Source organism: Lutra lutra, chromosome 10 (assembly GCF_902655055.1).
Source record: "Lutra lutra chromosome 10, mLutLut1.2, whole genome shotgun sequence".
Lineage (NCBI taxonomy): Eukaryota > Metazoa > Chordata > Mammalia > Carnivora > Mustelidae > Lutra > Lutra lutra.
In genome coordinates this window covers 60,498,163-60,510,658 of record NC_062287.1, presented here as the reverse complement: position 1 = coordinate 60,510,658, position 12,496 = coordinate 60,498,163, and the positions used below count along the sequence as shown (strand labels likewise).

The 12,496-nt window shown below is 46.6% G+C and overlaps 1 protein-coding gene across 1 annotated transcript; it reads left to right on the top strand.

The window, feature by feature from the left end:
- The first annotated feature begins 8,954 nt into the window (after positions 1 to 8,954).
- On the top strand, positions 8,955 to 10,869 carry LOC125080155 (ubiquilin-1-like). The gene has a single exon (XM_047694017.1). The coding sequence runs from the start codon at positions 9,154 to 9,156 to the stop codon at positions 10,780 to 10,782; it is 1,629 nt and encodes a 542-aa protein (XP_047549973.1). The 5' UTR covers positions 8,955 to 9,153; the 3' UTR covers positions 10,783 to 10,869.
- Positions 10,870 to 12,496: the final 1,627 nt, after the last annotated feature.

Here is a 12,496-nt window from a genome sequence, read left to right as displayed (position 1 = left end):
AGTGTGTGCTGCAGCCTGAGTCCCAATTCTTTGTGGGCTGGAGGGGGGGAGGGGGACGTTATGGGAGAAGAACAGCAATGAGAGCTAGGTCTGCATGTGTGGGAGGGAAAGTTCAAAGGTTTGAGGTTCAAAGATTCATGGAGAACAAAGGAGGGTGAGCTGAGACTCGCAGCTCCCCTTGCGTCCTTCCAGAGGTCCCCCAGATCTTGTGTCCTGTAGGAGCTCCCACCCTATACTCTATTCTTGGAACATGAGTGCTCCTGCAAAGTAAGCATGGCTAGTTCTTTCTATCACCCCTGAAGACTATCCCATAGGTGCCTCTCACTTTCTGGATTAGGGGTTGATTCATGAGTAGATAGGGAGCCTCAATAATTCAGGCTGAGCTCTAAGATACCTTAATATCGCCAAGGTTACAAAATTACTGTCCCTGATGGACACAGTTTGTCCTGGATGTCGTCTTTCTTGCAGCTGCTGGCTCAGAAACGGAGTACTCACCCCGTGCTCAGCACTCTGCTCGCAGTTAGAGAGGCAATGTGACACAGAGACATGATCCTCCTTCGGGAGGCGATGGTCTGGGGACACAGAGCCTTCAAACTGTATGTGAAGACTCCTTATTATACAGAAAACAAGCTGTGAATGGTGCTGCAAAGAGCAGGAGCTGAGGAGAAGCACATGGGCCTGATCTTGTCTGGGGAGACAGGGAAGGCTTCCTGAGTCTGCGCTCCAAGCCGAAATCTTAAAACTGGTAAGAACGAAGTGGCCAGACATGTGATAGGAGAAGGGAGAGCATCCTAGGAGAAGAGGTAGAAGGAGCAAAAGTGCTGAGGCAAGCTGTGTTCAACACACGGGAGGTGCTCTCGGCCTCTCAGACTAAAGTCTTGTTTGCATTCAGGGGTGCTTCCTAAGATCCGAGTACTTCCAGGGTAAAAGTGATACAATTCATGAATCAAGTGAGCAAGCCAGGCCTCACCCACAGGAATAAATATTCCGGAGAAATGCACAAGCATAGAGGGCATATTCATACTTAAATACACCCTGACATGACCCAGCTCTGTATATGTGTTCAAGCATCCACACAGAACATGGTCTGCTAAAGGCTGATCTCAGAATGGAGATATAAACACAAACAACCTTCTATTGCTGTCCAGGGAAGAAAATGGGCTTTGAGGGAGGGGACTGCTGTGGTAAAAGTGGTCATGGTGTGTGCTTAAACATCAGAGACTCAGGGTTGGGGGTTCTTTTAGGAACTTGGAGAGACAGTCTCCACCCAGGACCCAGGACACTTGCACCAACCTGTCTTACCTGTCAGCGGTCAGCATGCATCAGAGATGAAATAAGCTTTGGGGGCAACTTTTTCCCACTGCTTTGGGTCTTAATCTCTACGTAAAGCAGGATGCTTCGACCTCCCCTTCTACCACCTCTTCCCTCCCTCACCTCAGTGAGGGGAGCTGTTCAGATCAAAGAACTGTTTATGGCAATGCTAGTAGGGAAGGCAGGGGACAAGTCTTGTCTCTCTGTTTCCTGGAACCATAAGGTAGCTGCTGTGGGACTGCCTCTGACTGGGGAAGGTGTACCATGCAATCTCCAATTTTGATCTTCCAAAGGCCAGGTAGGTCTGAGAAAAAGCCTCAGGGAAAGATTGCTTTCATTCACCTTTCCTCTGGGCCAAAGAATGTATGAGGGCTCATTTGAAGTAAATCCCAGGACAGGCATCAGTTGGGAATCTGGGTCTAAGCAAGTGGGAATCCTGACTAGGGAGGAGAGTGTTCACTGAATGTTTTCAGGCCATATGTCAGGAGAGCCAGGGACAGTGGACTGGGTGTTTGGAATCTTCACTCTAGCTTCATCAGAGACTGAACTCAGCCGCATCTCTGGCTCCATGGTGGTGTCCAGGAGAAGAGGGTTCCCAGGATGGGGAAGGTCACTGTCATCGGCCTAGGGCTCCACCTAATGTAGGGCCTGGCCCATGGGAAGCACTCAGTAAAGACTGACTGAATGAATGGCGAATTATGAGTGAGGAGACGAGCAACCAAAAGACAAAGTGGTTACGGAGACGAAGCAGATGTGAACTGGTACAGTGTAGACCAGGACGGGGATTGGGCTTGGGGAAATGGGGACTGCTGGAGTTTGGGGAAGAAGGTTGATGTGACCAAAACAGCAGGCTTCTCCTGATGTCCCATTTGCTCCCTGCTGTGACTCTCACCCTCTGTCAGGAGATCGAAATCCAGGACCTCTGCCTGGGAAGGACCCACAATGGGCACTGTGTATGTGCAGAAGAGAAGCAGGGTCAGTTTGGGTGATACTGGGTCTAGTGGCTGGCTCCCCACCAAAAAAGATGCACCCTTTCTTCAGACCAAGGGATGTGCTAGAAAGGAAAAAAAAGAGAGAGAGAGAAAGAGAAGAGGAAGAAGGAGGGGTAGAGGGCAGAGGAGAAGCATTGCTGTCTGTAATGCTATATCACATAGCCAGCCAGGCAGGAGGACAAGAAGTTAAGACCAAGGCGTTATTCAAACAACAGGAATTGAGTTTATGCACCTGTTCTTTTTTTTCCAAGTTATGAAGGAATCTTTTGTAACTCATTAGTTTAACCAATATTTCCTGAATACTTCCTACATGCCAGAAACTATGTTTGGTGCTAGGAATTCAATGGTCAGCAAGATAGATATAGTTCTTGCCCTAAGTTGTTTACAGTAATAGTGGAGATAAGAGACTTCCAACAAACAAATGAGATAGAAGTAACAGCGAACAGAGCACTCACTGAGAACAAGGCACTGTTCAATAAACTTTGTGTCTATTAACATTTAATTCTTACAACAACCCTATAATGTTGGTAGTATTAACCAATTTTACAGATAGGTAAAGGAAGGCATAGGAATGTTACGTGTCTAACCCAAGGTTGCACAGCTAGGATGTGGAGTTGGAGCTGGGATTTGAACCCATGTTTCTAGAGGCCACACTCTTAATCTCTATTCCATTGCAAAATAAATTTTGAATTACAATAAATTTCATGTGGGAAATAAACCAGGTAATTTTATAGTGCACTTAGAGGGACGAGGAATATTTATTTCAAAGAGTGGTCAGAGGGCGCCTGGGTGGCTCAGGGGGTTAAGCCTCTGCCTTCAGCTCAGGTCATGATCTCAGGGTCCTGGGATCGAGTCCCGCATCGGGCTCTCTGCTCGGCAGGGAGCCTGCTTCCTCCTCTCTCTCTCTCTGCCTGCCTCTCTGCCTACTTGTGATCTTTCTCTGTCAGATAAATAAAATCTTTAAAAAAAAAAAAAGAGTGGTCAGAGTGTCTCTCTCTGGAGGGAGTGTTTCTGCAAAGACTTGAAGAATAAGAGGAAGCCAGACATTCAAACAGCTGGGGGAAGAATGTTCCAGGCAGAGGGAAAGCGTAAAGGAGTTCCCTGAGTTAGGTTAGAGTTCAACACATTTGAAGAAAAAAGAAAGAAGGCCAGTGTGTCCAGATTAGTGAGAATGATGGGGAGAGAATTCTTCAAAGTGAGGTGGGAGAAAGAGCAGACAGAATGCTGCAGGACTCTGTTGCCTTGCACCAAAGGTGGAGTGTGGATTTCTTTCTCCTCTCTGTGGAGCATGAATGAGAAGCTGGTAGCAGTGGAAAGCAAGTCAAGACAGAAGATCCTAGGGGCACCTGGGTGGTTCAGTCGTTAAGCGTCTGCCATCAGCTCAGGTCATGATCCCGGGGTTTTGGGATCGAGTCCCTCATCAGGCTCCCTGCTCAGCGGGAAGCCTGCTTCTCCCTTTTCCAAACACCCATCCTCCCTTGTATTCTGTCTCTTGCTATCTCTCTCTCTGCTGTGTCAGATAAATAGATAAAATCTTTAAAAAACAAAACAAAAGACAGAAGATCCTGCCTTCATCCAGGTAGGGGATGGGGTTGCCCTTAGACTTATGCCGTCCACAAGGGCATATGGCAAGAAGTGGACAACTGAAGAATTTTTGGAGATAGCACTGACACACCCTTGTGATAAGATCAGATGTGCAAGGTTAAGGAAAGGGAAGAATCAGGGACTCACTTACTTATCCAGCTAACATTAATTGAACACTATCTGGCAGGTTCTGTCCTGGGTGCTAGAGATGGGAAGTATTCTAGATCACAGCCCTGCCTTGCGAAACCAAAAGAGAGGAGGCAGATACACTACATAATGGAATTTCAAGAAAAGAGAAGGTTAAGAAACAGAGTAAGGAGACAGAGATCGACAGGTGGACCCTTCCGGGATCATAATCACCAAGCACATCACTCCAGAGAGCCTTTAAGCAGATTGATGAATAAAGGGAGTGAGCAAGTGAAAGCCAGGACCTCAAGTTCCCAGACAAATGGGATGTCAGTTAAAAAGCAGACAGGAGGGGGTACTTGGGTGGCTCAGTGGGTTAAAGCTTGGCCTTCAGCTCAGGTCATCATCACAGGGTCCTGGGATGGAGCCCCACATCAGTCTCTCTGCTCAGCAGGGAGCCTGCTTCCCCCTCTCCCTCTCTGCCTACTTGTGATCTCTTTCTCTTTGTCAAATAAATAAATAAAATCTTATTAAAAAAAAAAAAAAAAAACAGAAGCAGGGTGTGTTCCAGAATATAGGAATGGTGCTGTGCCCAGGGCAGGGTGTTTCAGAGATGGGTCAGGGAGTCAGCCCAGGGCCAAATTATCAGAGCATTCTAGACTTGGTAAGGCATTTAGATGAATCCAAGTATCACAGGAAAACCTTTGGTGGTTTTGTGTAAAAAGGTGAGGTTAATTGATCTGTATTTGCTACTATGGGAAGTAGTGACTTTAATGGACCAAGAGAGGAAGTAGGGAAACCAGCTAGGAGGATATTTAAAACGTCAAGGTGGGGTACCTGGGTGACTTAGTCAGTAAAGCAGCTGACTCTTGACCTCAGCTCATGTCTTGATATCAGGGTTGTGAGTTCAAGCCACACATTTGGCTCTACACCCAGTGTGGAGCTTTAAAAAAGAAAGAGAGAAAGACAGAGAGAGAGAGAGAAAAGAGAAAGAAAAAAAAAAAGAAAAAGAAAAACGGAGTGGAGGTAATTAGAGTTGGATCACGTGTCGAAGAAAGAGCCCTGAATAATTACTGATAAATTAGTTGTGTGAAAAGGAAGGACTCAGGAGCAATTCCTGTGTTTCTGGCCTGAACAACTAAATGAATGATGGTCTGAGAAGGGAAAAGGGGCTGGGGGGAGCAGTAAGTGGAGCTTCTTATCGGCCATGAGCTGTCTTGATTGTAAAACTAACCGAGATAGAGAATTCTATGGGAGAAACAGGTTTGTGGAGAGAGAGACAGGAGTTCATTCACTGTCTTATGTGATTTCATTCATCAGTACAACCAAGGATTGTCATATATGCTTGCTCCACGTTCACCTATTGCTGGACATTTATTTAGGTGAGCAAAACACCACGAACTGCCATGACAATAAATTAGGGTCTGTGTCTTTAATTCAAATTCCCTTTCTCCCTCTTTAACTCCCTCCTTCCCACCTTCTCTTTCTTCTTTCCTATATGTTTTTTATTTAGTGTTTGCTAGCAATGGGGTTACAAAAGCAAAGAAAATAAGGTCCCTGTTCTCGTGGAGCTTATATTCTAGTAAAGGGACACGGAAACATAAATGAACAGTAAAGAAGAAATGATGACATAATGGTAAGTTCTATGCAGATAACTAAAATAGACTGATAAGATACGAAATGGTTGGGAAGGGCTTTGTGAAGAGGTGATTTGAAAGGTAAGAAGAATGAGCCTTGTAAAGATTAGGTGGACAAGCATTAAAGCCTTAGGGAACAGCAATTGCAATGGCTTTAAGGATGGGAAGGCACTTGGTTTCAGAGATAAAAGGGAGGCCAGTGTATTTATAAAAGGGAGGCCAGTGTGGCCAAGTTTTGTAGAAAAGGAGAAAATCATCATCAGGAAGTCCAGGAGATGAGCAGGAATCCAACCAGGGGAGGCTTTGTAGCTGGACAAGGAGTTTGGATTTTATTGCAAGAGTAACATGGAGGTACTTTGTTACTCCCATCAGAGGGTTTTTTTGGTTTAATTAAAGAAATGAGATTATCACAAACCATACTTGGCTCAAACCTACTCAGTGTATTTAGGAGGGAAAGCACAGCTCACTAACAGAATCAGGCGTTTCTCTCTCTTTTTAAAGACTTTATTTATTTGACAGAGATCACAAGTAGGCAGAGAGGCAGGCAGAGAGAGAGAGGTGGGGAAGCAGGTTCCCTACTGAGCAGAGAGCCCGATGCGGGGCTCAATCCCAGGACACCGAGATAATGACCTGAGCTGAAGGCAGAGGCTTAACCCACTGAGCCTCTCAGGCACCCCATCAGGCATTTCTCTTTTAATGGGAATCCTTATAGCACTTCCTGTTCAGTTAGCCTGGCCACCAGGAGCCATCTTCTCCCAGGTGACAGTTCTGGTTAAAAAAAAAAAAAAATTAAACTCTCACTAGATCTTTCGGAAGCAAACTGCTGACAAGAAACACTGTAACTGCATATTATACTGAGCTTTTCTGGGAGACTAGGTGGCTCAGTCAGTTAAGTGTCTGCCTTTGGCTCAGGTCCTGGGATCTCAGGGTCCTGGGGTTGAGCCCCATGTCAGGCGCCCTGCTCAGTGGGGAGTCTGCTTCTCTCCCTCTCCCTCTGCCACTCCCCCTGCTTGTGCTCTCTCTGTCAAAGAAATCTTTGATGCTGAGCTTTTCATGTAGTTTGATGTCTAATAAAACTATTCTCGGAATGAGAAAACGTTAGTCAATCTCTGAAAAATATGGGGATATAATATGTTTCCTGGAAATTAGATCTTACTACAATAAACTTTAAATCAGGTGCATAAAGTCAGCGTTTAATCTAGTTGGGAGTCCTGGGTCTAAAAAAAGATACCACACTCCCCTCCCCCCGTCTGCTTGGAATTGTCTCCAGCATCTGCAGCTGAACATGTCTCCAGACATTTGGTCAATCCTGAAAGGCAACATCTGTTCTCCGTGTCTCTTAGTCTAGTTACGGACCTGACCACAGGATGTGCTGAGGATTGGCAGTGACTCTACTGTTGAAATCATACTCAATATTTGACAGATGTCTGCTCTGTGTCAAATACTTTGGATTGAACTTTATATGCATTATCTCCTTCAATCTTCAAACAAATCTGTGAAGAACTACCATTTTATAGATGATGAAATCCTGGCTTAAAAGGGGAAAATGACTAGTTGAAAGTTATTAAGTGGTAGGAGTGGCTTTAAACCAGGACTATTTTCCTCTAGCGAGTCTGCATTCCCCCTTTTTTTGTCCTAACTGGTAAGTTTTCAATTGATTAAATAAATTGCAAGTTGACTGTTTTATTTTATTTTCTAATTATAAAAGGAATTTAGGTATAATATAAAACATTCCAGTGATGTTGGCTTCTCAGGAAGGACGAAGGAGATTTTTGTGTTGAAGAACTCAGTGGACAGCATGTGCAGGGCTCCCTCCCTGAGACACAGGGTATAAATGGACTGGCAAGGGCTGTCAGTGGGTGCTTGGGAAGGAGACATTCCAGGTCCTGACAATAGAGCCTGAAAGAGAGGAGTGAAGGGATGCTTCACCTCACAGGCTATGCAGGAGGCAACACCACCCTGGAAACATGAGATATGAGAAAGCGATTCTGGATAACTCTCCCCTGGAATGTTCTTCAACTCCTGTTATGTATTAATTTATTAACTAATGAAAAGCCAGGAACATTAGTTTGAAAATCCAGTTCTGCTGGGTGAAACTCAGAAAATTCCCCAAAGGAATTGGTTTTGCTAATAATACTTGTGTGGTAGAAGTTGTTCTGAGATCTGGGCATTCTGGGAAAGGCCTACTAGACTGCTTGCTACCAGCCAGCCCCAAGGCTCACTCTATGAAGTTTCCTCAGACTGAGAAGGTCTTTTAGACTCAGGAATTACAACTTATGAGAGTCTTAATATCAGTTGGGTACAGGAGACACTGACTCAGACTGGCCCAGGTTTAAGAACATCTATCAATCCTTGTAGTAAAGGGCTCTAGAGGCTCGTGTTTTCCACATCCTGCACGACCTTCTGAAGGTGCTATTGTAGACAGCCAAGTGCTAATTTTGTAGTTCTTGGAAATTCCAGAACCAGAAGAAGTGTCAAGGATATAATGGCAAATGCCTGGCAGTCTGATGTATCCATCTTCATGTAAAAAAAATACAGTTGGTGCAGATTTGACAGACTTTACTTGGAGTCCCACCTGCCTGGCATGGCCAAAACAATGCCTTAGAAAATCATAACTTTTCTGCTTTTGCAGCTGAAATATGTCAGCTTCCAAGCGACAGTTTTCCTCTTCAAATAGATCTTAAATCTAACCACTATTAAGTCATAAAGACCTAGAGTAAAATTATTACTTTCTTATAACTTATTTTGCCTTAGCTCTAATCCCGGAGACTTGAGATCATAGTTTCTGTCTTTGAGAACAACTTAGTCCAGAATTTCTTTGGGAACATGATGCTGTTTTCCTTAGAACTGCGTGGATAAGTTAATCAGCCTGGTGGGCCTTGGAGACACAAGCTGCCCTCAAGCTCCCGCTGAAGCTGAATGGACTAACTGTACACATCTTCATTCTATTCATATGGAAACAAGGGAACTTGTGGCCTTGACTGGGGCATGGTCAGTATACAACCCATTCATCGCAAGGTAGGTGACTAGAACCAGCACTTCCTGAGCCAGTTCTCAGACCCATACTTTCCTACTTAGCTATACTCGTTTACCAATCTCAGGTGGTATGATTTTCAACAGTGAAATAGGCTGGTGCACAGCAGGTTTCTAGACAGAAACATTTAATTTTTCTCTATTGCTCTTGAAGTCAAATTGTGAAGAGAGCCAACCTCTGGCAGGTAGGAGAGACCTCTGCCCTTCCCCCATGAGGGTCTACTTCTTAACTGTGACATCATCACTGATGTCATATCCCTTAAGTCTGGCCCTGGAGAAGGACAGCCAACACCTCTATGGGAGCCAGGTGACCTTGAGGCTACGTTAGGAAGCAGTGTCTGGAGGTCGTGGGTGAGTGGACCTTCCTCAACACCTACTGGTCCCTGCACCAAGGTGTGCTTATTCCTGCACCTGGGCTTCGACAGGTCCTCGAGTGGTCCTGCAGTCCTGCATTCCTCTTTTGAAGAAATATGGCTCAGGCTAGGGAAGAAGCAGGGGACAGCCGGCTGGTATCTGGTAGGGAGCTGTCCTCACACATCATCAGAGTGTCTGTCAAGACCCCATTGGACTGCCAGGAATTTATGTTGGCAGAAAATAGCAGTGTCCACCACTTTAAGAAACAGATCTCCAAACGCCTTCACTGTGACACCGAACGATTGGTGCTCATCTTCACTGGAAAGATCCTCCGGGATCAAGACATCCTGAGCCAGCGTGGCATCCTGGATGGCACTACAGTCCACTTGGTGGTGAGGACCCGTCTGAAAGGAACTCTGCCTGGTCCTGGAACTCTGTCAGGCTCTGCTGGCCACTGCATGCATCGTTCTGAACCATCCACGTCGGAGAGCGCTGGGATGCTGGCCAGGCTGGGCCGGCTGGCCCGTAGCTCTCCTGAGCTGGCCGACTTTCTTGGCCAGCTGGCTCAACTCCTGATGGCCGCACCTGAGTCGGTGGTGCAGTTCTTGGAAAGCCCTGTGGTTCAAGGCCTGGCAAATGAGAAACCAGCCAATACTAGCCATACTCCTAAATCCTCAAGGCTAGTACAGAAACCTGAACCAGCTCTTAAGGCTCTGGAAACCTTGCAGGACCCGTCCCGGCAACAGGAACTCCTGCAGGAAGATAAGCGGGGGCTAGAGGCACTGAAGGTAGTGCCGGGCGGTGACAATGCCATGCGTCCAGTCTGCTCTGATATCCAGCAGCTTATGCTCTTCACTCTGGCCCCACTGGTTACCTCCAAAGGCCACAACCCAGGTTCAGAGCTTTGCAAAGAGGTGGCCAGTGCTCACATCGATACTGACACTACTGCCACCATCCCCACAGCCTTGGCCCCAGCAAGGCCATTGGTGCAGAAGGTCAGGGTAGGAGATGTTACCCAGGCCAGGGGCGTGGCCTCAAATCAGGCCAATTCAGGATGTGGGACTGGTGTGCCAGATGTCAACTCAAGTCAGGATCTTCTCTCCCAGGAGATCCAGCAGCCTGTAGGGAGAGCCCCTCTCACCAGTCAGCTGAGACCCTCACCCTCTGCCTTGCATAGAGCCTTGCATGTCCTGCAGCAAAATCCAGCTCTGCTACACCAGTTGGCAAGTGGAAGCCCCCTGCGACATCATATGCCACTACTTCCCATCCTGACCAACCCACGTGCACTGCAGGCATTGATCCAGATAGAAAAGGGCCTGCAGACACTGTCCAAGGAGGTGCCTGGGCTGGAACCTTGCTTATGGGGCCCAGATAGGTCACATGGGACTAGAGAACCCCCTGAAACCAGGGGTGGAGGGCAGAGTCAGAGAGCAGATTCTGTGCAGCCCACCTTGGCCATTCTTCAGCTTCTCCATGCATTGTCCAATGCCTGCTCCCAGTCCACACAAGCCTCATTATCCTCATCCCTCCTCATTGAAGGCTGCTACCAGCAAGAACTGGAGCATCTGAAGGCCATGGGTTTTGCTAATCATGATGCCAATCTACAGGCCCTCATGGCCACAGGAGGAGACATTCACGCTGCCATTGAGAGGCTGCTGGGTGTACCAGAGGCCCAGGTCCCTCCAGTGGATGCCCACAGTGGAGAAGGAGGAAAAGGAAGGGGAACTGGAGGGGAGGGGAAGTAACATATTTTGAATTCCTCTTAGATCATGTGCACACTTGAACAGCCCCCTCCCTCACTGCCCAAGCCTGTTCTACATTAAAAAAAATTGCTTGGATCTCATGTGTGATGTCAGTTTGGGGGTAGGTGGGTGAAGAGAATGCTGTTTGGGAAAGAGATTGATCCTGTTATAGGGTCTTGGGTCTGGGCTGCACATATTCTCATACGCCTAATCTCGGAGTGTTTTCCAAATTTAAATGTGAGGTGGGGATATCCTGAGTGTTTTCAGCAATCTAATGCTTCACCAACATTGTCATCATCATCACAAGCCACCTCTGGTCCAACTCCAGAACGACTCTGAAAGAATCCTGGATTTTGTTCCCCCAGGAAGCCACACTCTCTTTCACCAAATATCTCCATCTTCAGACCTAGTCTCTCCATATTATAGAAAACCTGGCCAACCCCGGTCTCAGCTCGGACTCTTTCTCTCTTACCTACTTGTGTCAGGATCCATGCTTTGTGAGGTGAACCCCCACCACTTCTGAAGCCCCATCCTCTCCTCCTGGGCAGGCTTCTTCCTTTCACACTGTAAAATCCTTGACTCTGCCGCCCTCTCAGCCACCGAACTTCTCTCTCCTTTCATCCCTGAATTTCTCAAAAGTGACCCCATCTCCCCATCCTCTGTAGTCAGACACCCCCAGGATGGTGTAGAAGCTTTCTCAAAACTTTCTCATTCCCCGTCTTCCCATTTTTTTTCAGTTTTGTACAGAATCTGACATACTGACCCGTATTTCTTTAAGCTGGTTTTTTTTTTTTTTCTTTAAGCGTTTTATTTAATCTATTTTCTTATCCATTTTTTGGTTTTATTTTTATAGTGGTGCTTCCTGAGAGTATGTTACACTGATTCTTTCTCTATTAATCTTTCAGGGAGTTTGACCATATCTTTGGCTGTGACTCTTAATGTCTGAGTTTGTGGTTCCTTCATCTCTGAGTCTATTTGTACTTTCCAAGGCCTACCAGCCTTCTCTTGGGTGTCACAGAGGAACCTCTGCTCAGCATGGCCAGATGTAGTTCAACATCTTTCCCCGGGCCCCATTCCAACTCTACATTCTGGGGTCCCTGTGTCTTGGTGAAAGTTCCCAATATTTTCCCAATCCACCCAGTCTCTTCTGTAGACTCTGATCATTCATTGAGGTGATTCACAGTACAGGCACACAAAATGTGTCCCAGAGGACCAAGGGCCATGTGAAACTGTAGCAGGATACCACCTGATGAAAGAGAGGTGGGAAGCATATTGGAGACATTACTTTGGGGACACCAGAGACTGTAGATTCAGAGCCAGCCTTAGGAGCCTGGGCTGAAAAACAACTGAATCTCATGCTTCCTGGGGGCTTGGAAAGATGGACATCTCTGAGCTGCACACTGTGACTTGTGTTGTGACACTGCATGAGCCTAGAGACCTGAAGATTGTGGCAGTCAGGGACCGTGCATAAAATATCTTTGGGACTGCATGGCCCATCAATGATCCTGATACACAGTTTAATTTTCACTTTCCTGTGGAACCAGGATCTTGGTCTTAATTTCTGAGATTAGTGTTGTACACTAATTCTTCCCAGGGAAGAGAAGGAGTCTGGGGGTGAAGTGGGTGTAATGGGCAGGGCAGTCTCCTGGGCTTCTAGAAGCACGCTTTCTCCTTTATCATGTGGGCTCCTATAGCTAGACACCTGAGTGGGATGGGA